This window comes from Zootoca vivipara, chromosome 9 (assembly GCF_963506605.1).
Source record: "Zootoca vivipara chromosome 9, rZooViv1.1, whole genome shotgun sequence".
Lineage (NCBI taxonomy): Eukaryota > Metazoa > Chordata > Lepidosauria > Squamata > Lacertidae > Zootoca > Zootoca vivipara.
Window position 1 is genome coordinate 75771816 of NC_083284.1, and position 19796 is coordinate 75791611.

The 19796-nt window shown below is 46.0% G+C and overlaps 1 protein-coding gene across 5 annotated transcripts in view; it reads left to right on the forward strand.

Moving 5' to 3' along the window:
* Positions 1-11322: 11322 nt before the first annotated feature.
* CPEB2 (cytoplasmic polyadenylation element binding protein 2) overlaps positions 11323-19796 on the forward strand; it is a 71742-nt gene continuing 63268 nt past the window's right edge. For 2 of the 5 annotated variants that reach the window (XM_060279076.1, XM_060279075.1), the window contains exon 1: positions 12421-14489. In XM_060279076.1, the coding sequence (XP_060135059.1) occupies positions 13845-14489 (645 nt within the window). In that variant the 5' untranslated portion in view covers positions 12421-13844. Of the gene's footprint in view, positions 11397-12419; positions 14490-19796 lie in introns of those variants that run through there. The other 3 variants (XM_060279078.1, XM_060279074.1, XM_060279077.1) reach the window with 3 other exon arrangements.

Here is a 19796-nt window from a genome sequence, read left to right on the forward strand (position 1 = left end):
GGAGTTTATTTCTACATTTCTGGAAATCACATGCTAAGATTATGAATTTGTAGCAATAGATGCAAACTGAGTATTTGGAATGTGATACTGTTTGCATTGCAGATATATATATATATAAATGTAGGCATTGCACATGCAGATATAACAGCCTTTCTCCGTAACTGCTGAACCGTAATGTAACAAATTTGGCCACAACGTTCCATGCCCATCAGTGAGGGATCTGGCATAATTCCCCCCCCCCCCAAAAAAAGCAAACCTTTCATACCTAAAATAATGATTAAACACAAAAAGTGGTGCCCAAATTAGACGTCACCAGCAGAAGCTCTGAAGACTCCAGCAGCATCCAATAGAAAGGCAGATCACCCACCGGTGCCTCGAAAGCCACGCCACCAGATGACATCACAAAATTCCACAGCAACCAACTGAAAACAGGCCTTTGGCAGCAACAAGGCCCAACATTGTCAAGTGGAGGTAGGGGCCTACCTGGGGAGATGGGGGGAGAATAGGGGGCAGGGATAGGTAATGGGTCAGAACAGGGTGGGGGAGACACAGGGATGAAACCTGCCCTCTCCACAGTATCTCACCTCAGCTTTGCAGACTAGGCTGAGTCGATTTAGGGGCCTGCCTGGGTGGGGGGCCGAATAGGCTGCAGCATAGAATCGAATGAATATGGGCATTTTACAGGGCTGTGCCTTTGGGTAGAATAAATGTTATTTCACATAACACACATGGGTAGGGGAGTCAGGGTTGGGACAGGGCAAAATTTTACAGAACACGCGCATTGGGGAAATGATTGTGTGCAAAATGAATGGGTCACAGAGATAACCGGGGGGGGGGGGGGTGGACGGAGGAGAGGAGGGAAATCACAGGGGCAAGTGGGGGGGTTAGGGAGAGGAGAGGGGGGAAATCACAGGGATAAGCTGGGGTGGGGGGAAGAGGGGGCATAATAGATCATGGATCAGGACAGAGTTGGGGCATTCACAGGGATGAGGGAGGGGGATGAGGGGGGAATCACAGGGATAAACCAGGGGGGGTGAGGGGAGGAGTGGGGGAATCACAGGGATATGTCATGGATCGGTACAGGGTAGGGGAAATGACACAAATAACCCACAGCAACGCGTGGCAGGGCCAGCTAGTATACTATATATTTCTTCCCTAATAAAAGAAATGTTCAATGGTATTGTGTTCTCTTTTTTGTTTTCTTTCAAGGCGTATGGTTGCAGTCAAAGGTTTGACCATTACAAAAACAAAATGACCCTTGTTTAAATCTCTGAGTTCAGTTTGCCTTTGCTGTCTACCATGTGCCCAAACCCTGCTTTAGAGTAGTTCTCCAATCACATGAGAAAGGACCACCTTCATATCACCCTGAAGCCTGGTGTTTTGATTTGCTGGGCTGCACAGTGCAGCCAAAGAGAGAGGGAGAGAGGTGGCTCTCACATCAGCCCTAGTATTCCCATTCCATGTGACGATACTATGCCACTTTCCTGCCATGCCCATCCCTCATCCCTTCCCACTGCCTCCTGCAGTAGCTTTAGGGCCCCTAAGCCTGGAATGGATGACTATCATAATGGCAATAAAGTCTGCCCCCTCCTCCAATCCAGCATGATATATTTCAAAGTCATAATTACTTATATCACTGTATTTATTTATTTATTTATTTATTTATTTATTTATTTGATTTAGGCACAGTCCTTCATCAAAAGATCACAGGGCTGAAAAGCATTGCCATCCAAGTAGGACCAGAACCACCACAAAGCGATGCCACCTACCCCCAACGCAGAAAGCCTCTCCAGAAGAATGCCAATGGCTGATGGTATCGGAAGCCCCTGAGAAGTCGAGGAGAGGAGGGAAATCACAGGGGTAAGTTGGGGGGGGGGTTAGGTCACATTCCCCCTGTCTCTCTCCCGACAATGGTCGTCATGCAGGGCCACCATTTAAAAATGAAACATTTGCCATGTTGACTACACAGGAATCTTGCAGATGTTTCTGGGATTATCTGTTGGTGAAATAGATCCATTTTTGAGAGTTCCGGAAGGCTGCATTGGGCTGGCCCATTCATTTTGCAGCCATTCCACGGGAGTCACTTGGCTCTAGAGGTCAAGCTCATTGATAAAGGATGGGTGGCAGGCTGCTCTGGAGACTAACAGGTTTACAAAGCAGATTACGAAGAAGGCAGAACATTAGGGTAAGAGCAAAGGGTACCATGACTGTAGAATACCCTCCCAACTCTGTATACCTGGTGCCTATGCTTTGTGAAAACATTTTGTTGTACCCAGGCACTTTAATAAGTAGTTATGTTTAGTTGTGCTGGTTTGATATTTAAACAAACAAACAAACAAACAAACAAACAAATGCTTCAAGATAACAAATCATATGTGTTAAAACAGCAGAGGCAATAGGAACATGAGAGCATTGCAGTGGTGGACTGAAAGCAGTACAGGGCACATTTGGGAAAAATAAAGAGGTATTGTCACACCCCGTAAAGATCTAAGCACAATTTACAGGAATTAAAGATTACAGAGATAATGTGATGTGATATGCTTCAAACATGCAAAATAAACTATATAATTGCTAAGGTTTATTATTATGATCGTCTCTAACAATGGAATCTTGAAGGGAGAGAAAGATTCTGCAACTTCACATTATTGAGCATTATAGTAATGCCAGCTGGCAGCGTGGGGGGGGGGGGGAGAGCCTCGGAACAAATGCCAGATATCATGCACTCCATTCAAAGTTTAGAGCGCCATGGTGTTTTCTTTCAGCAGACATCTTCTGCTTTCACGGAAAAGAACGTTAGCATTTCGCTGCTCCAAAAGATGAAGGGCAGAGATTCCTTTTACTAGACCCATATCAATTAGTTGGAGGGGGGGTGTATTTGGACTTTTGATACCATTTAAGCTTATATAATACTGTGTGTGAAGAGCAGCTCAGTGTCCCTCACAAGCTCACACGTCCACCACAGCTAGGCCACAGTTCAGCAAAAGCGTATCTTCGCATCTCCTTTGTGCGCCTTTGGAATATGCCATTTAAATGCATCCTTCATATTATTATTGCAGGGAGGGAGGGAGAGAGAGAGAGGAGAAAGTTAAAAGGACAGTAGATGTGACAAACTAAGACGCACAGTTATTACTCTCTATGCCTTTTGATCATTTAGTTTTCCTTACCTCTGCACCTGTTTAATATTTCATACTTGAGATACTGTCTTTTATGTCCTCCTTTTTTCTGCCATCTGTTGACACAATTCAGTTTGTGTCGCCTGGGTAAAGTCCAGCTGGCAGAACACAGAAGGTGAACACATTCAGATCCCCTGAAATGGCAGATTCGGGTGGTGGGAAGAACGGGGAGCAGTGGGGAGCAGCAACTGAACCTGCTCCTCCAGACTAATAGCTCCTGAGCTAAGAAGCCCATAATTGCAATCAGCGCCAATGCCAAATTTTCTCCATGCACAGGCATCCTTTTCTCTCTCCCCCCACCCGGCTTCCCTGCCCCACTTGTATATTATAATCACAAACAATAGGAAATGCAGGATACCAATCACGAAGATAACAGCTGCACTCTGGGGTCAGGCTTTACATATTCCCTTCTTAACAATAGCAACATGTAACTCCATCTCCGCACCCAGCTCTGAATAATTTATTTATAGATGCCATATCTATTTTCTATGACATCAGAATGGCTTTTCATAAAGGGAAGGTCATCCAGATCATTCTGCACAGCAGCCCTAAAGGATTACAAGTATCTGTTCTTAATAGATCGAATTTAAATTTCAGGAGGCAGGCGGGTGGGGGTGGCAGGTTATTGCAAAATAAAATGAAATGTTCTCTGACCCCGGCTTGTTTTTAAAATGATGACATGCCACTGTAACATTAATGTCCCCATTTCATAGTGGAACAAACAAGTGAGGAGAATCAAGAAAATCATTAACTTTTCTCTTGTGCTAGACTCTTCCTAAAGCTGCCAGTTTTTTCATGGACCACAACAGATTGTGCAATTTCTGGGAAATCCAGCTAATGCAAAATAAATAAATCATTTACCAGGTGTATGAAAAATGTGCTCTTCTAAAATGGTTTCAAAATTTAAATATACAAATATGACATTTTTACTTGAAAATTATTATCTTAGATCTGGGACTTAATTCATCCTGTTGTGTTTATTTATCCCATTCCGTAGCATTTAAATATATTTCATTTTTCTTCTATCCCCTTGTTAAGCATGTTTAATTCACTCACTCCTTTGATTATAACTATGGGTATTTGTGTGTTTGTGTAAGTTGCTTGGAGACCTTTGGATGGCAAGCAACTAATAAGTTTAATAATAATAATAATAATAATAATAATAATAACAACAACAATAACAACAACAACAACAACAACAATAATGGTTGGTATTTATTGGTTGGTTGATTGGTTTAAATATTTATAAACTGCACTTTCACACAAAAAATACAGCAAGGCAAAATAATAACAAAATAATAACAGCAGCAGCAGCAATAAATACTGGTCAGCAACCTGTCTGAATAACACAGTTTTAATGAGATGTCTAAACAAAGGCAAAAACGATTCCTACCAAATCTCTACTGGCAGGGAGTTCCACAGGGCAGGCATGTCACCTATTTATCTACTTGCACTGGTGTGCTTTCAAACTGCTAGGTTGGCAGGAGCTGGGACAGAGCAACAGGAGCTCACCCCGTCGCACGGATTTGAACCTCTGACCTTCCAAACAGCAATCCCATGAGGCATACAAGGCACCATCCAGGCATCTTAGGGACTGCATTCCGGATTTGTGTAGAGTTTACTAGGCAGCTGAGGTTTAGGACCAGCTTGACAAGCCCCATCTGCCCCTCACTTCCCTCTACAGCACATGCAGAAACCACCTTCTTGACTGTTGGAGCCACTGTTGGTCTTGTCCGCTTAGTCTGCCAGAACCTGCAGGGAAAGTTCCGAACTCATTGAGGGTTCGAGACCCACTGGCTACCCTCTCCTGGTTTTGCCAGCCAGTGAAAGCTGTTCCAAGGTTGTGGCCGCTGTCGCATACTGACAGCTTCCAGCAGCCAAAAATGAAAGCTGAGTGTAGGGTCAGGGGCGTACGAAGGGGGTGTGGTGGGGGCGGTTTGCCCCAGGTTCCATCCGGGGGGTGTGTGACAAAAAACCCGGACGGATTGCACTGCTGCGCCACGATCAGACCACCACCAGGAGGATCACGCCACCTCACTGCGATCGCACCCAGCACCCTCCCCCCGAGGATCGCGCTGCCGCGCTATCGCCCCGCCCCACCGCTCCGGGTGCAGGGTACCCCCCACCAGAGGTACTGCCCCTCCCCATACTTACCAGTAATTTCAAAGAGCTCATGTGCCAATTATGGAAAACCTTGAAATGACTTTCCCTCAGAGTTGTTGAGGTTTTTAAAAAAATCTTGTTCAAAAAAAAGAGCTCTCCACATATATTTGAATAAGAAATAAAGGAAGGGTTATTTGTTTCTCTCTTTTACTTCTCACCCCTGGGCAATCTACCATAATCTAAAAGACAAGTTCTCATGACTGGCAGCTGGCTGGTTCCTTATTCTCCGAGTCTGCATCCAGTCTGGCTAATTACAGCCTATAATTACCAATCACTGAACATCGCTGTCACCTGCCGTAGCTTGACAGGATGGTACCATCTGTGCCCCATGGCCGCAGTATGGCAAGCAGGCAAGAGGTCACAGAGAGGGGCAAAGAATCCTTGGTGGGTGGTAAATGTGTTACGGACATGACAGCTGAGTGCCATTGAAGCATATGTATTGAAAAAGATGTATTCACAGCGGAAGATGCTCTCCTGAGAAAGAAGTTGCCTCTGCAGCATGGCTTAACCAGACAGGGATTACTCAATATTCCTCAACAAAATGCAGTTCAGACATAACTCTCTTTTCCCACAAAGGTGAGCACCTGCACACAAATATTAAACCGTAAGTTATGGTTCTTAAAAAGAAAGCTGTTTTGTGCTTGATAATAAAGATGCAATGTATCACAGTGTTCTTTTTTTTTTTTGGTTGCTGGGAGAAGGATGTGTATGTAAAACATCTCTAAATCTTGGCCCGGGAACCCATAGCTTGGATAAGAAGGGGTGCAGCATGGAGCCACATCACTCTCACTTCATGCCTGGAGAACCTCTGAGGACGCAAGAGGGACTTTGGTGATGGGAAACCTGGTGACACAAACAGTTTGGCCGAATATCACAGGTAAGCGAAAGGGTGTGTCAAGGGAGGGAGTTCATCCCTTTCTGCAGGAGTGGGTAACTGGAGGGCTACAAATATGGGGAAACAGGGTGCCAGCTAAATTATAATTCCTCCCTCAACAGGTAGTAGCAACATCTCCTATACAGTGTAGAGCAGGGTAGTCAATCTTTTTATACCTACCGCCCTCTAATGCATCTTTTTTGATGGTAAAATTTCCTTACCGCCCCCCAATGCTCAACGGAAGGAGGATTCAGCATGTGCCGTGGAACCCCCTACCGCCCACCTAGAATCCTGAAACGCCCACTAGGGGGAGGTAGGGACCAGGTTGACAATCCCTGGGTAGAGGAAGAGCTTTGTTGGCCACGAAACCCTGCATGCAAGAAAACGCCTGACATGCACCAAGCAGCGAGGACAATGGGGCATGCAGCCACCTTTGTGAGTAAACACAAAGGTTCTGCTCTCCAGCTATTGCTACTGTTGGACAAATATTTGTGACCCCTTTAGTCTTACACAATCAGATCCTTGGCACATAAAGTATGTTTTGTTCAAACACCCAAACTCAACCTCCAACCCCCAAGATGTAAGTCATTTTTGTTATTGACTTATGAAACATGGGTTATTTTAACAATGGTTTGCTGTTGCATCCATACCTAGCAGTCTTGCTTAACCTTATTTGTTTGACCACTCCACCTCAGTATTTACTAAGTTACAGATGCACAAAGAGCAACCGGGGGGGGGGGGGGAACCAAGCTAGCCTGCTTGTTTGTGGGATGACTCATGGTTTATCGAACAACCGTGGTAAAAACGAGCCATGGCTTAATGTTATGCGCCACTCTTATTGGAATGAGAGGTATTTCAGAAAGAGCTTTGCTGTGAGACTAACCAGCAAAATAACTTGTGATGAATCAAGCACAATGCATTCCAACACCCAAGAATGGTGTCAGAGTCAGTGAAAGGGAAAAGTGGCTTGAAAGGGTTCATTTTCGCGAGCACCGATAAGACTACATGCAAATATGGACAGCCAAGCTCATGTTCCTTTATCCGCTATGTCCAAGAGGCAAGCAGATAGCTTGTGCAAATTTCCCACTGGTACACTTTCTTCATACCAGGTATAAGACCTTAAAGTCTTGAGGAACACAATTTTCATATAAATTGGCCAGGGCTAGAGGAGTACGTCTGACAGCTATACGAAGGATCATGCAGTGAAGCAATCCTAATTTATCTGCAGTACAGCAAAATGAGGGAAATGTGGTTTATGTACTAAGCTGCTAGATCATTCAAAGTGCCGCTGCATATTAGCTTGCCAGAAAAAACACATTGGTTGTTATGACAGAGAAGTCTTGATTCTTTCCCCCGTTTTAAATTACTGTATATATTAAGAATTAGGGTGCTGGAGGAGACTCTTGAGAGTCCCATGGACTGCAAGAAGATCAAACCTATCCATTCTGAAGGAAATCAGCCCTGAGTGCTCACTGGAAGGACAGATCGTGAAGCTGAGGCTCCAATACTTTGGCCACCTCGAGAAGAGAAGACCCTGATGGAAAAGACCCTGATGTTGGGAAAGATTGAGGGCAGTAGGAGAAGGAGACGACAGAGGACGAGATGGTTGGACAGTGTTCTCGAAGCTACCAACATGAGTTTGACCAAACTGCGGGAGGCAGTGGAAGACAGGAGTGCCTGGCGTGCTCTGGTCCATGGGGTCACAAAGAGTCCTAAACGACTAAACAACAACATCATATATTAAGAGACCATTGCTATAGTCTTCTGGTTTCTCCCATCCTATTTCTTCAGAGATCAGAACTGGCCAGCAACCTCTAAATGAAATAGTAGCTGCTTGCACTGCTTCCTCTTTTGTCAAATTGCCACTGAGAAAGGCAAATTTGAGGGAGGAGATGAGAGCGGGAGAATGGAACAAACAGAGACTTGGGCACCATCTTTAAGATCCTCAAGGTTCTCTCACGGTTGATTAAAAGGAGATAATTGCAAAACCATTGAAATCTGAAAGGGCTAACTCAGTAGGAGGCAACCTAAGGCCCGGGGGCCGGATGCGGCCCAATCGCCTTCTCAATCCGGCCCACGGACAGTCCAGGAATCAGCGTGTTTTTACATGTGTAGAATGTGTCCTTTTATTTAAAATGCATCTCTGGGCTATTTGTGAGGTGTAGGAATTGGTTCATCACCCCCCCCCCCAATAATATAGTCCGGCCCACCACATGGTCTGAGGGACGGTGGACCGGCCCATGGCTGAAAAAGGTTGCTGACCCCTGGGCTAACTGAACAGCTAATGGACCAGATAAGAGCAGCTCATAGCTCCAGTCATTGGCACTTTTGCATTTCAGGTCATGCCCTGGAAGAGAAAGAGAGGGATTTTAGAAGCACATGGAACAGGAAGTACAACCCACCTATTCTTCCCGCTTCCTTCCTCGTAACATCACGTTCAAAGTGGGGATGTGGCAGGGCCTTCAGTTCACCAGTCACTCCCAACTATCACAACCCTTTGTGTTTCCCTCTGCATTCTGATGTTCCAATGATATTCATGCCTTAAAGTGGAAAAGTTTTGGCTGGCTTAGTCATTTTTTTTTCAGAGCAGTTGTTAGACAAGAGTGGGAGAAAGCCTGTCATGCTGATAATTATCCTCAAAACTATTTTTTATGCTTTCTATTTGACAATTGCACATTTTCATGCATGTGCTAGTATGCTGGGGTTCTGGGCAGGATGAGGCCAGCAAGAGCATTTCTATGTGTGGTATGTACAGGGGCTGCTGCCCTTCCCTTGTCTCCTCCAAAGCTGCTGATGGTAGAGGCAACAGGCACATAGCAGTGGTGGATAGGTGCACACCCCAGCCCAAACTGACCACACTGGGATCTTGCAAAACCAGTTTTTCAGGTGTTGGGCAGATATATGTAAAGTACCATATATTTCAGTGTATAAGACGAGCTTTTTTGACCCAAAAATGAGGTTCAAAATTTAGGCTCGTCTTATACACGGGTAGTGCTGGGAGGGGGGGCATGCGAATGGTTTTTTTGGCACGAGCCCGAGATTGTAAGCCCTGCAGAAACCACCTATCAGCTCCCTGATTGTCGCCAGCGGCTGCCAATCACGCTCCCTGCAACAAGGGCAGCTGTTTATTGGCTGCTGCAGCGGCAATCAGGAGGGCTAATGGCTGTGATCAGGCAGCCGATTGGAACAAAGTGCAAGCCCGAAATTGTAAGCGGCAATTGTAAGTGACGCGAGCGGTTGTGTGCTACGTTCTGGCAGGTGAGCGATTTTCTGCATCCCCCCCCCCAAATAATCCTCCCCAAAAGCTCAAACCCCCCTATTTTCTAAATTTTGAGGCCCCAAAATAGACGGGGGCGTCTTATAGACAGAAAAATATGGTATGTTTCTATGGAACATGCTGAAGCTTTCCAAACAGTCTCACTAACGTAAAAATGTTACTTCCAGGAGAGACTCCAGTCTCCACCACTTGATACAGAATGGTTGTATGAGAAAGGGCTGGAGCTGATACCAAGGGGCTGCTCCCAGACTATCGAACTCCCTCTCTGGAGAAACTAGACTGCCTCACTCCTTCCAACAGCAAGTGAAGGACTTTTTGATTCCAACAGGCTTTTTGGGAACTGACTACTTTCAACGATAGGACTAGCGTCATGTTCCTTTTATTATTTTATTTATTATTGTAATTATTTGTATGGTTTTGATAGAGAGTGTGTGTGCTCTTATCAATCAAGGTTTGTTTCTTATAGTTTTACTAGCTGGCCCTGCCACGCGTTGCTGTGGCTAACCCCCGTGACTGCCACCACCCTGTGTCGATCCATGACATATCCCACCCCCTCCTCCCCCCACCCCCGGCTTTTCCCTGTGATTTCCCCCAACCTGTCCCGTCCCAGACGTATCACGCCCCCTCTTCCCACCACCCCTGGGTCATCCCTTTTTGAGATTTGAATTATGACAACTTTCCCCTACAATATAAAGTTTTGCTGTATCAGGAAAACATGATCTATTTTGTGTTTATTTGTAGGACATATGTTGGGGTTTCTATTAAGCCAACCTGTAACCGGATTTTTGCACCACTCCTGCTCATAGCTGCCAAGTTTTCCCTTTTCTCGCGAGGAAGCCTATTCAGCATAAGGGAATTTCCCTTAAAAAAATGGACAACTTGGCAGCTATGCTCCTGCTGCTATTAGAAGCTAAGTCATGGTTTGACTTACCATTATATGTGCAAACCCAGACTTATGGTTTGTCTTGTTCCAAACAATCCACAAACAGTAGGCAAGTTTTGTTTCCTTCTTTTGGTTTGCTTGGGAGATAGAAACCAAAAGTCCAGGTTGACATGTAAAACGTTTTTAGTAGTGCTGCACCAGCAGGAGCAAGGAAGGAACAAAGTGGTCACAATTTTCTAAATGTGGCCTGTCAGGCTTGCTAAATAATTGTTTGGCTTAGTGTGAAATTGTGAAGAAAGGAAGAAGTTAGTTAACGTTTTGAAGCGAGGTATTTATTTTTGTCTTTTGGAGAGGCCCAGGGCTGTTGTGGAGGCGGCCTGGTCCATGGGGGTGGCATTATCGGCGGCGGGATCTGTGGGTGTGTGTGGGGATGGATCGGTGTGATCTCCGGTGTGGGGGTGGGTCCCGGGAGGCGGCGGGATCAGCGGGGGTGCCATCCATGGGGTGTGTGTATGTGTGTGGGCTTGCTCAAGGGGGGGGTCGCGGGAGGTTAAGGGATCGGGGGAGATCCGTAGGGTGTGTGTGTGGAGTGGGCTTGCTCAGGGCGGGAGGGGGTAGTGGGAGGTTGTGGGATTGGCGGGGGTGGGATCCGTGCAGTGGGGTGTGTGTGGAGTTGGTTTGGTCGGGGGGGGGGTCGCTGGTACATGATCTCCTGGGCGGGCGCGGGTCCCTGGGGAGCGGCCTGGTCTCGGATGTGCGATCTCCGAGGCGGGCTTGGTTCCCTGAGGAGCAGCTTGGTCTCGGGGCGGTTTGCTCTCTGTTGGAGGTGTGATCTCCGGGGCGTGAGGGATTGTGGGCGTGAGGGATGTTTGTCCGTTTTTCGTTGAATGTCCACTGGAGGGCGCAATTTTTTGACCACAAATCCAGGTTTTTACCTGTGTTAGGTGTGTCAGCTGGTCAGTGTAAGTGCATGATTACCTGCTCACACGTGACGCTGAGGTTGTGGCCAAATTTCAGGACGATCGGGTAAGTGCTTGTGGGAGAAAAGTGGGGAATAACACACATGCACCTTCACCATTTTTATATATATAGATTTCATTTCTTTCTATATTTATAGATGTTTGTTTTTATTTTTAAAATTTGTACCCCACCATCTGACTGGGTTGCCCCAGCCACGCTGGGCAGCTTCCCGTACATATAAAAACATAATAAAACATTAGGAGCAGGAACCTGCATCTTGCCAACCAGCAGATAAGTTCCCACCAGCTTAGTTTCTGCTCCCCCACTCTCTGGGCTTCACTTCAGATTATAAATGCTGTATTTATTTGTCAATCATAAAACGTGACTTTTGTGATGTTTAGCTTATGTTTTAGTTGATGCCTTGTTAACACTGTTCTTTAGATTGGAAATGTTTGTTTCACTGATGATGCGTTAATTATCTTATATGATCTATGCTGCTGTTGTGTTCTACCAAGTTGTCGTTATTTGTTGTTTGTAAGCCAGTTTAGGATTCATCTCAATGAAAAGAGGCATAGAAATACTATACTGTATATACTGTATACTGAATCAAAACCAGCTTGCGCAGCTTGCGAAAAGCGACTGATGACGTTGCAAAGCGAGTGGTGGGCGGGACCGAGTCAACGCGAACGCGTTGGAGTGACGTCAGGCTTCCTTGGGAGAGCCGATTGCGCAGCACTTCCTGGGGGAAGTAGGGAGAGAGGACGGGGCAGAGACGCTGTTTCCCAACGTAGCCAAGTAAAACACCCAAATTAGCTTTCCACGGTGTCAGCCAACGTATCCCTCCGGGCGCGTTAATAACTGTTTTGTAAAAGAAAAGCCACCCTAATGAAATGTCGCGCGTTGGTCTCGTCCGGTTTCCAAAAAGCGCCGAATAAACGACGTCGAAGACGCGACGGAGAGACACGGGCCGACGGCGGATGAATAATTAAAAAGGAGGCGGGGCCTCACGGAGCGTCGGGGACGTTGACAGACTTGCGAGGGGCGGGATTGTGATGCGTGACGGCCGTGACGGCAGTTCCGGGTTCTTATGCGGGCGGCTGCGGCGGGGCTGGGGCGCTGCTCAGGCGGGCTGACAGACCGGCTGCGGAAGAAACGAAACGCAGGGATATTGTGCAGGGAAAAGAGGACCCGTCCTTTTTTGGAAGGGGGGGGGTTGTTGCCTTCCCATTCCTTTCTTTATGCGCAGGCCGTTTGTAGGGCCAGGATAGTAGAACATGGAGGGGCTTTGACAGGAGCTGCTGAAAGCATGAGATAGAGGGCGGCGGGGATTGCTTCAATTTTTATGCAGATAAATAAGATCGATAGAAAGGCAGATATATGTATTTATGTACATACCGAGAGAAAGAAATATCTGGTTTCCGAAGGGTTTTTTTTTCAATGATTTTTTCAATGTCTTTAAAGCGGGGGCTATTTTTCAGCACAGGGGGATTTTTTTCCAGTACTTTAGTAACGTGAAGAAATCCATTCAGTAGAGTTGGACACCAGTCATAAACAGGGCTGTCTCTATATATACATACAGTATACTGAATCTTATTTTAAAAAATAACTTTGACAATTTCTATTCCGTGAAGGGCGGTGGTTGTACTACCCCCCCTTTTTTGTAGAGGACAGGTTTCTGTTAGTTAAAACCCTCCCCCCCTCTCTCCGCCCCCTCCCCCCCCCAAAGAACCCAAAGTACATGATTTTGCAGCCGAAGCCTCTTTTAGCAACGAGCAGGGAAGGTCGGGTTTCGCCATCGCTGGGTACTTTGGGGGCGAAGCAAGCCAGGAAGGAAGATTGGCTCCCCCCACCAAACAAAATAAAAACTGGGCAGCAGCGAGGAGGTGGAGAAAAGAACAAGGGCAGCCTTTGCATTGACTGAAAGATCCGGACTCTGCAGAGAGGGAGAAAAAGGAAAGCGCCGAGCCAGCAGCAGCAGCGTTTCGGCGGAGGGAGGAGGCGTCGCCCTCGGTCGGCAGCTTCCCCTTGTCCTTCTCGCCGCTCCGGACGCCGCTTCCCCGAGAAGCCGAAGCAGCTTGTCAGGGGAGGGCGAGTGCCGCTCGTGGGGCTGACCGCGGGGAAAGGCGAGGCTGGAGCGCCGGGCGAAGCGGGCGGCGCCGGCGGCCCCCACCCACCGCTCTCTTCTTCTTCTCTCCGCCCCGGCCGGTTTTAAACCCCGACCCGGACGAGGGAGTCGCCTGCTGCGTGTCAACCAGGGGCGGCCTCCCGCCTCTCCCTCAGCGGCGGCGGCGCCTCGCGAGCTGAGCCGCCCCGAAGGCTCGCTTCGCCCGCGCCGCCCTTTCTCTTCACAGCGCAGGAGCCCAAGCGCCGCCGCCACTGCGGGCGGACCGGTGTCCCTCGGCTCGCTCGGTCGGCCGACCCCGATGTGGCGCCCGGCGGCGACGCCGACGACGGCTGCCAAGTGGTGGTGAAGCGGCGCCGTCGCCTCCTCCCTCCTCGCCCTTCTTTCTCCCTATGGAGTCTCCCCCCAGCAGCAGCAGCAGTAGTAGCAGCCACTTGCTGGGCAGTGCCGGGAGCCTCCTGCCCGGCGGGCTGGGCTTCAGCAGCCTGCAGAGCCCCGAGCTGGGCAGCCCTCACGGCGGAGGCTCCTCCTCGGCATCCGCGGCCTCCCCTCCGCCGCCGCCGCTGCCCAGCTTCGGCACGCCGTGGTCCGTGCAGACCTCTCCGCCGCCTCCTCAGCAACCGCCGCCGGGGCAGCCGCCATCGCCTCAGCAGCAGCAGCACCAGCAGCAGCCTCCTCCGGCCGCCGCCATGGCTCCTCCGCCGAGCCCGGAGTCGTCGTCGTCGTCTTCGGAGGGCGGCAGCAGTTTCTACGCGGCGGGCGGCGGGATGCCGTCGTCTCTCAACCCGGCTTTCTTCCAGAGCTTCTCGCCCGTGTCGACCCACGCCGCCTCGGTGGGGCCTTTCGGAAGCCCCTTTTCGGCGCCGCCGCCGCCGCCTCAGATCAGTTTACCTCAGCAGCAGCAGCAGCAGCAGCAGCAGCAGAACCGGCGCTCGCCCGTCAGCCCTCAGCTGCAGCAGCACCACCAACACCAGGCGGCTGCGGCCGCAGCGGCAGCCGCTTTCCTGCAGCAGAGGAACTCCTACAACCACCACCAGGTGGGTGCTGGGGAAACGGGGGTCCTGGGGGTGGCGATCGATAGGCGGGTATCGAGGCAGGGAAAGATAGCGGCCTTATTTCCACCCGTCTATCTATCTGGCTCTGTGGTAGCTATGGCCGATTATTGGCCGTTTCCCCGATTCGCTATTCGCCTTTGCGTGCCGTCCGATCAAGGCATTTGCGGTGAAGCAATTTAGACCAATCGATTGAATACACGATCACGCAGGAAAACATCGTATTAACAGCCGTCCTCCCCCACTTGGAAGGCCGTAGGTTGTTTAATGCCGGAGGGCTGCCTAAAGAGGAATTTAATTGTTTACAGAAAGCTGGTGGTGAAACGGTGTGTGTGTGGAAAGAGGATGTCCTATGATTGAAGGACTTTAGTGGGTTTGTTTTGGAACCATACATACGTGTGTGCCTGCGTGTTAAAAATTGTTTTTGCTGAAAACAGAAAAGAATGAAAAGAAAATAGCAACTCTCATTTCGCATGCATGAAAATTGACCGAGGAAATATGGTGGCAAGTTCTGTTTAGCTTTAAGGCAAATGGCCTCTCAGGTTTGGATCATCTATAGGGTTGCTCTCTTCCGAGAAGGGTTTGCCATGTATCCTGTGGCAGGAATCTGTTTTTGAGGACAGGGACCGCATGAGGAAGGGGCTGGGGGGCTAAAGAGAACAGTAAAGTGAGGGGCTGTGTGTGCGTCGCACATGCGAGACAGAGATTTTTAAAGACACCAATACACATGCTGAAGTGTCAAAGCAGTGTCAAGCCACCAGCTGGCTAGTGGAACATGGTGGGTGCCCCAAGGTGCCTTCCTTCAGAGAGATGAGTTTTTCTAGGGGTTGGGAGTAGACAAAGATGTACCACATCTGACCTCCCAGTCCAATGTGCTCACAAGGGAAAACTTGTGACCACGTATATGGCTTTTCTAGTGCAAAGGTTACCTCAGTGTCAGGGCAAGGGCTTAAGAAATATGTGCGGTGATCTTTAGGATGATTTCACAAGTTACAAAATTCCAGTGTGAAAAGTAAGTCATAAGAAAAAGATAAAATGAATCCTGTGTGTCGGTCAGTTGTGTGTGGATCATATTTTATGTTTGCTTTTTTTGCACAGTATGTGTGCATTGGGCAATCAACCACTAAGGTGTACAGTAATTGTCACATACAGCGTTCTGTATTGGACTTGCATAGTGCAATACATGAAAGTGGTTTCCTTGTTGGAATTCGGTAATATGTGAAGAAGTCCTAGGAAGACAAAGAAGACCTTTAACGCCCACATCTTTTTCTTAGTCTCTGTTGCAGTAACTCATAATAAATTACTGTACTAGCATTCACTTGGCTGTTCTCTCTTCCCAATCCTCTTGATCAAGTCTGCAGTCTTAACCCCACTTACCTGGCAGAAAGCCCTATTGAATTCAGTAGAACTTACTTCTGAGTAAACCTGGTTAGGCTTTTTCCATTAAATATTTATTCTCTTAAAATACAGCCTTGACATATCAGGCACTTAACAATACAATCCTATACTTTTCTCACATTGAATTCACTTGAGGTAAGTAGATATAGGGCTGCAGCCTGTCAGTGCAATTTAATGCATGTCTACTTGTAAATAAACTAGGACTTCTATGCTGAGATGTGCTGAATTTTACTGCTAGTTTTTATTGTTTATTTTGCATTGGATTTTTCCACTGGCTTTTTACAGCTGGGTATTTGTAAATGGTTTTGTATTGTATTTGTACCTAACGATGAGAGCCACTTTGTAGCATATGAGCTTAAAAAGCAGATTTTCAGTTTTTTCAAACCAAATAATAACCAAATAAATAAGTTCTGTATTCAGTACAACTTACATCTGGATAAGTATGCACGGGATTGCAGTTATGAAGGGCATGGGTATAGCTGGGGGGGGGAGGATCAATCAAAATCCTGACTACGCCTGTGTGAAGAGTCTACATAACTTAGTTATGTTTAAGCAATAGTCACTGGGTTGTCATACTGGCTGCCTATAGATTTTATTTGCTTTTATTCGATAGTTTTATTTTGGAGTGAATCAGCAACATCATAACTTCATAATGAACAGAACAGGGCAGTTTTGAACATCTGTTTCAGACAAGTTTATTAGTTTATAGTAACTGTTTTTTGTTTAAATGAGTTATACATATGTGTAAACCAACAACCATAAGTGGTAGTCCAAAATCTGGCAGTCCAATCCACACACCCATAAATTGGCCTAAAGCAGCTTAAACTGAGTATCTTGGTTTGTCCAGGTTGTGAATACAGTAGGTCTGTACACAAATTTCCACTTACATTTTATTTTGCAACACTGAGCTATGTGCTAAGCAGCTTGCATAAGCAGCTGTAGATGCCAAGAAAAGTTTCAGTGTGGTATTTCAGGTTGTCCCAGTCTTTTCGCATGTAGCACTTACTGCTACCTTATGGGTGGGCTGAACACCTTTTCTCCCATTGGTTGGAAGCTTGCTTCTTTCAATGAGCTCTGCATACTCACAGTAATATAAGTTAACAGTTTCATGTTTTCTATAACAGATTAGCTTTATACTTGTTCATCAGGTAGTGTGCTGCATTTTGTTTGTGCTCAAGTATTGTACATTTATGCTTAGTATTAAACATTTTCCTTCTTATCTTTTTATTGATGCATTTAAAGTTCTTTAATGTTAAAGGCCTCTTGCTTCTTCTTGGAACAAGCTGGCCTAGTAGATTGCTGTTCCTCCCATTTTACAGATGGCTGAGAGAATATGTGGCTGCCTTGCAGGTCAAAAGTGGATTGAGATTAAGTGTCACCTATGATGGTGTAGAATCTAATTATGATTGTCTGTGTAACCAACTGTGTTTCTGTAATAAAGAGCTACAATGAGAAAACAAAAAAGAATTATAAGTTGTATTTAATGGGGAAACTAAAATATTTTTTTAAAAAAAATATTGTTGATATTCACTGTTCGGTCTATTGCTGGACAAGCTAAGAATTGCAGAAACAATTTCTAAGTTTTTCACAAAGCAAAGGAAGTCTCTTCTGCCTTTTGTGTTTTAAACTTTATAAATAGTAGTACTTGGTGAGCAGCAGACTAGCTGTAAAGATGAAAATCCTGTTAAATCCTGTTACCTTCACTGTTAGTTTTACAGTATGATGCATATTTCTCCTAAAAATTGCAGCATGAGACATTCAAGACTGACCATGTCTATCTGCAATTATATAGGACTTTAGTGTCTGCTTAATTATCCTACCCAAATGGTTTATATAGGTATCTTCTTTACTAGGATGTATCACACTAGTCTTGAAAATATTTTACTTTGAAATAATTATATAGTGATGGTTCCTGCTAGATACTTGAGTCAGATAAGCCTCAGGAGTTGGTAACCTGTAGATCTCCAGATGTTACTGGACTACAGCTCCCATCATCCCTGACGATTGGCCATAGTGACTGGGGCTAATGGGAATAGTAGCCCTCTAGTTGTTGCAGTACAGTGGTACCTCGGTTTATGAACACAATTGGTTCCGGAAGTCTGTTCATAAACTGAAGCGTTCATAAACTGAAGCGAACTTTCCCATTGAAAGTAATGGAAAGTGGATTAATCCGTTCCAGACAGTCCGCGGAGTAACCGTTCATAAACTGAAGTGAACTTTTCCATTGAAAGTAATGGAAAGTGGATTAATCCGTTCCAGACGGGTCCGTGAAGTACTTAAACTGAAGCGTTCATAAACTGAAACATGGGTGTAATTGGTTCCGGAAGTCTGTTCATAAACTGAAGCGTTCATAAACTGAAGCGAACTTTCCCATTAAAAGTAATGGAAAGTGAATTAATCCGTTCCAGATGGGTCCGCGGCGTTCATAAACCGAAAATTCATAAACCGAGGTGTTCATAAACCGAGGTTCCACTGTACTATAAATTGCCCCTCCCAAATTCTTTTTAAATGTATGGGGTTGTTCTTTTTTAAGCCAAGTGTTAAATTATTAACATTGGATGTTGACACATTGCACAGCTATAGCTGTTCCCATATCAGTGACATTGAAAAGCTTTTACGTCATACCACTTGACATAAAATATTGTACCAAAAGCTAAAGAAGGAATTTTGAATAGTTATTCTGTGCAACATCTCCCCCACCACCACCTAGACCATCCCTCTACCTTTCCTAGGGCTACTATGCTTTTACTTATTAAGTCATCAACTTTTTATGCTTTTATTGTATTTGATGATGCATTATGGCCTAGCTTTGCTGTTTCGTAAAAACCCAAATATAGCTACCTTAAGCTTGTAAATAGCAACTCACCCAGTCAGCTGTGATAAATAAGAATCTTTTCCAGGTGACTAGTCAGGAAACCTTTGAAAATTGTAACAGTTATTTCTGTCACACCAACAGTCTGGAAGATAAAGAGCTGAGTACACAAGTATTATGGACAGCTGAGCTAGCAAATATCTGTGGGACATTGAGGGTGCAGTCTTATACAGTACAGTGGTACCTTGGTTTATGAACACAATTGGTTCCGGAACTCTGTTCATAAACTGAAACGTTCATAAACTGAAGCAAACTTTCCCATTGAAAGTAATGGAAAGTGGATTAATCTGTTCCAGACGGTCCACGGAGTACTTAAACTGAAGCGTTCATAAACTGAAGCAAACTTTCCCATTGAAAGTAATGGAAAGTGGATTAATCCGTTCCAGACGGGTCTGCGGAGTACTCAACCTGAAGCGTACTTAACCCGAAGCATGGGTGTAATTGGTTCCGGAAGTCTGTTCATAAACTGAACTTTCCCATTGAAAGTAATGAAAAGTGAATTAATCCATTCCAGATGGGTCCACGGCGTTCATAAACTGAAAATTTGTAATCCGAGGTGTTCATAAACCGATGTTCCACTGTACTTGATTACCTGAGGGCAAGCCCCATTGAACACAGAAAGACTTACCGGTAATTTTGAGTTGCACTTTAAGCCTTGCATACTTCTGTAATCCTGAGAGAATCACCTCACTCATCAAAATAAATGTATATAGGAAGATAGTGTTATTGATAAATGTGTGTGTGTGTGTGTGTGTGTGTGTGTGTGTGTAACCTTCAGTGGTAAAAGTATCACAGTTTTCATTTTAACTATTTATGAATAATGTTAGAGATACAGAGCAGTACAGTGGTACCTCTACTTACGAATTTAATGTGTTCCAAACGCACATTTGTAAGTAGAAAAAATTTGTAAGTCGAATCCCATAGGAATGCATTGGGAGAAAAAAATTTGTAAGTAGAAAAAATCCTATCTAAACCGCATCCAAGATGGCGGACGGAGCTCCATTCGTAAGTAGAAACATTCG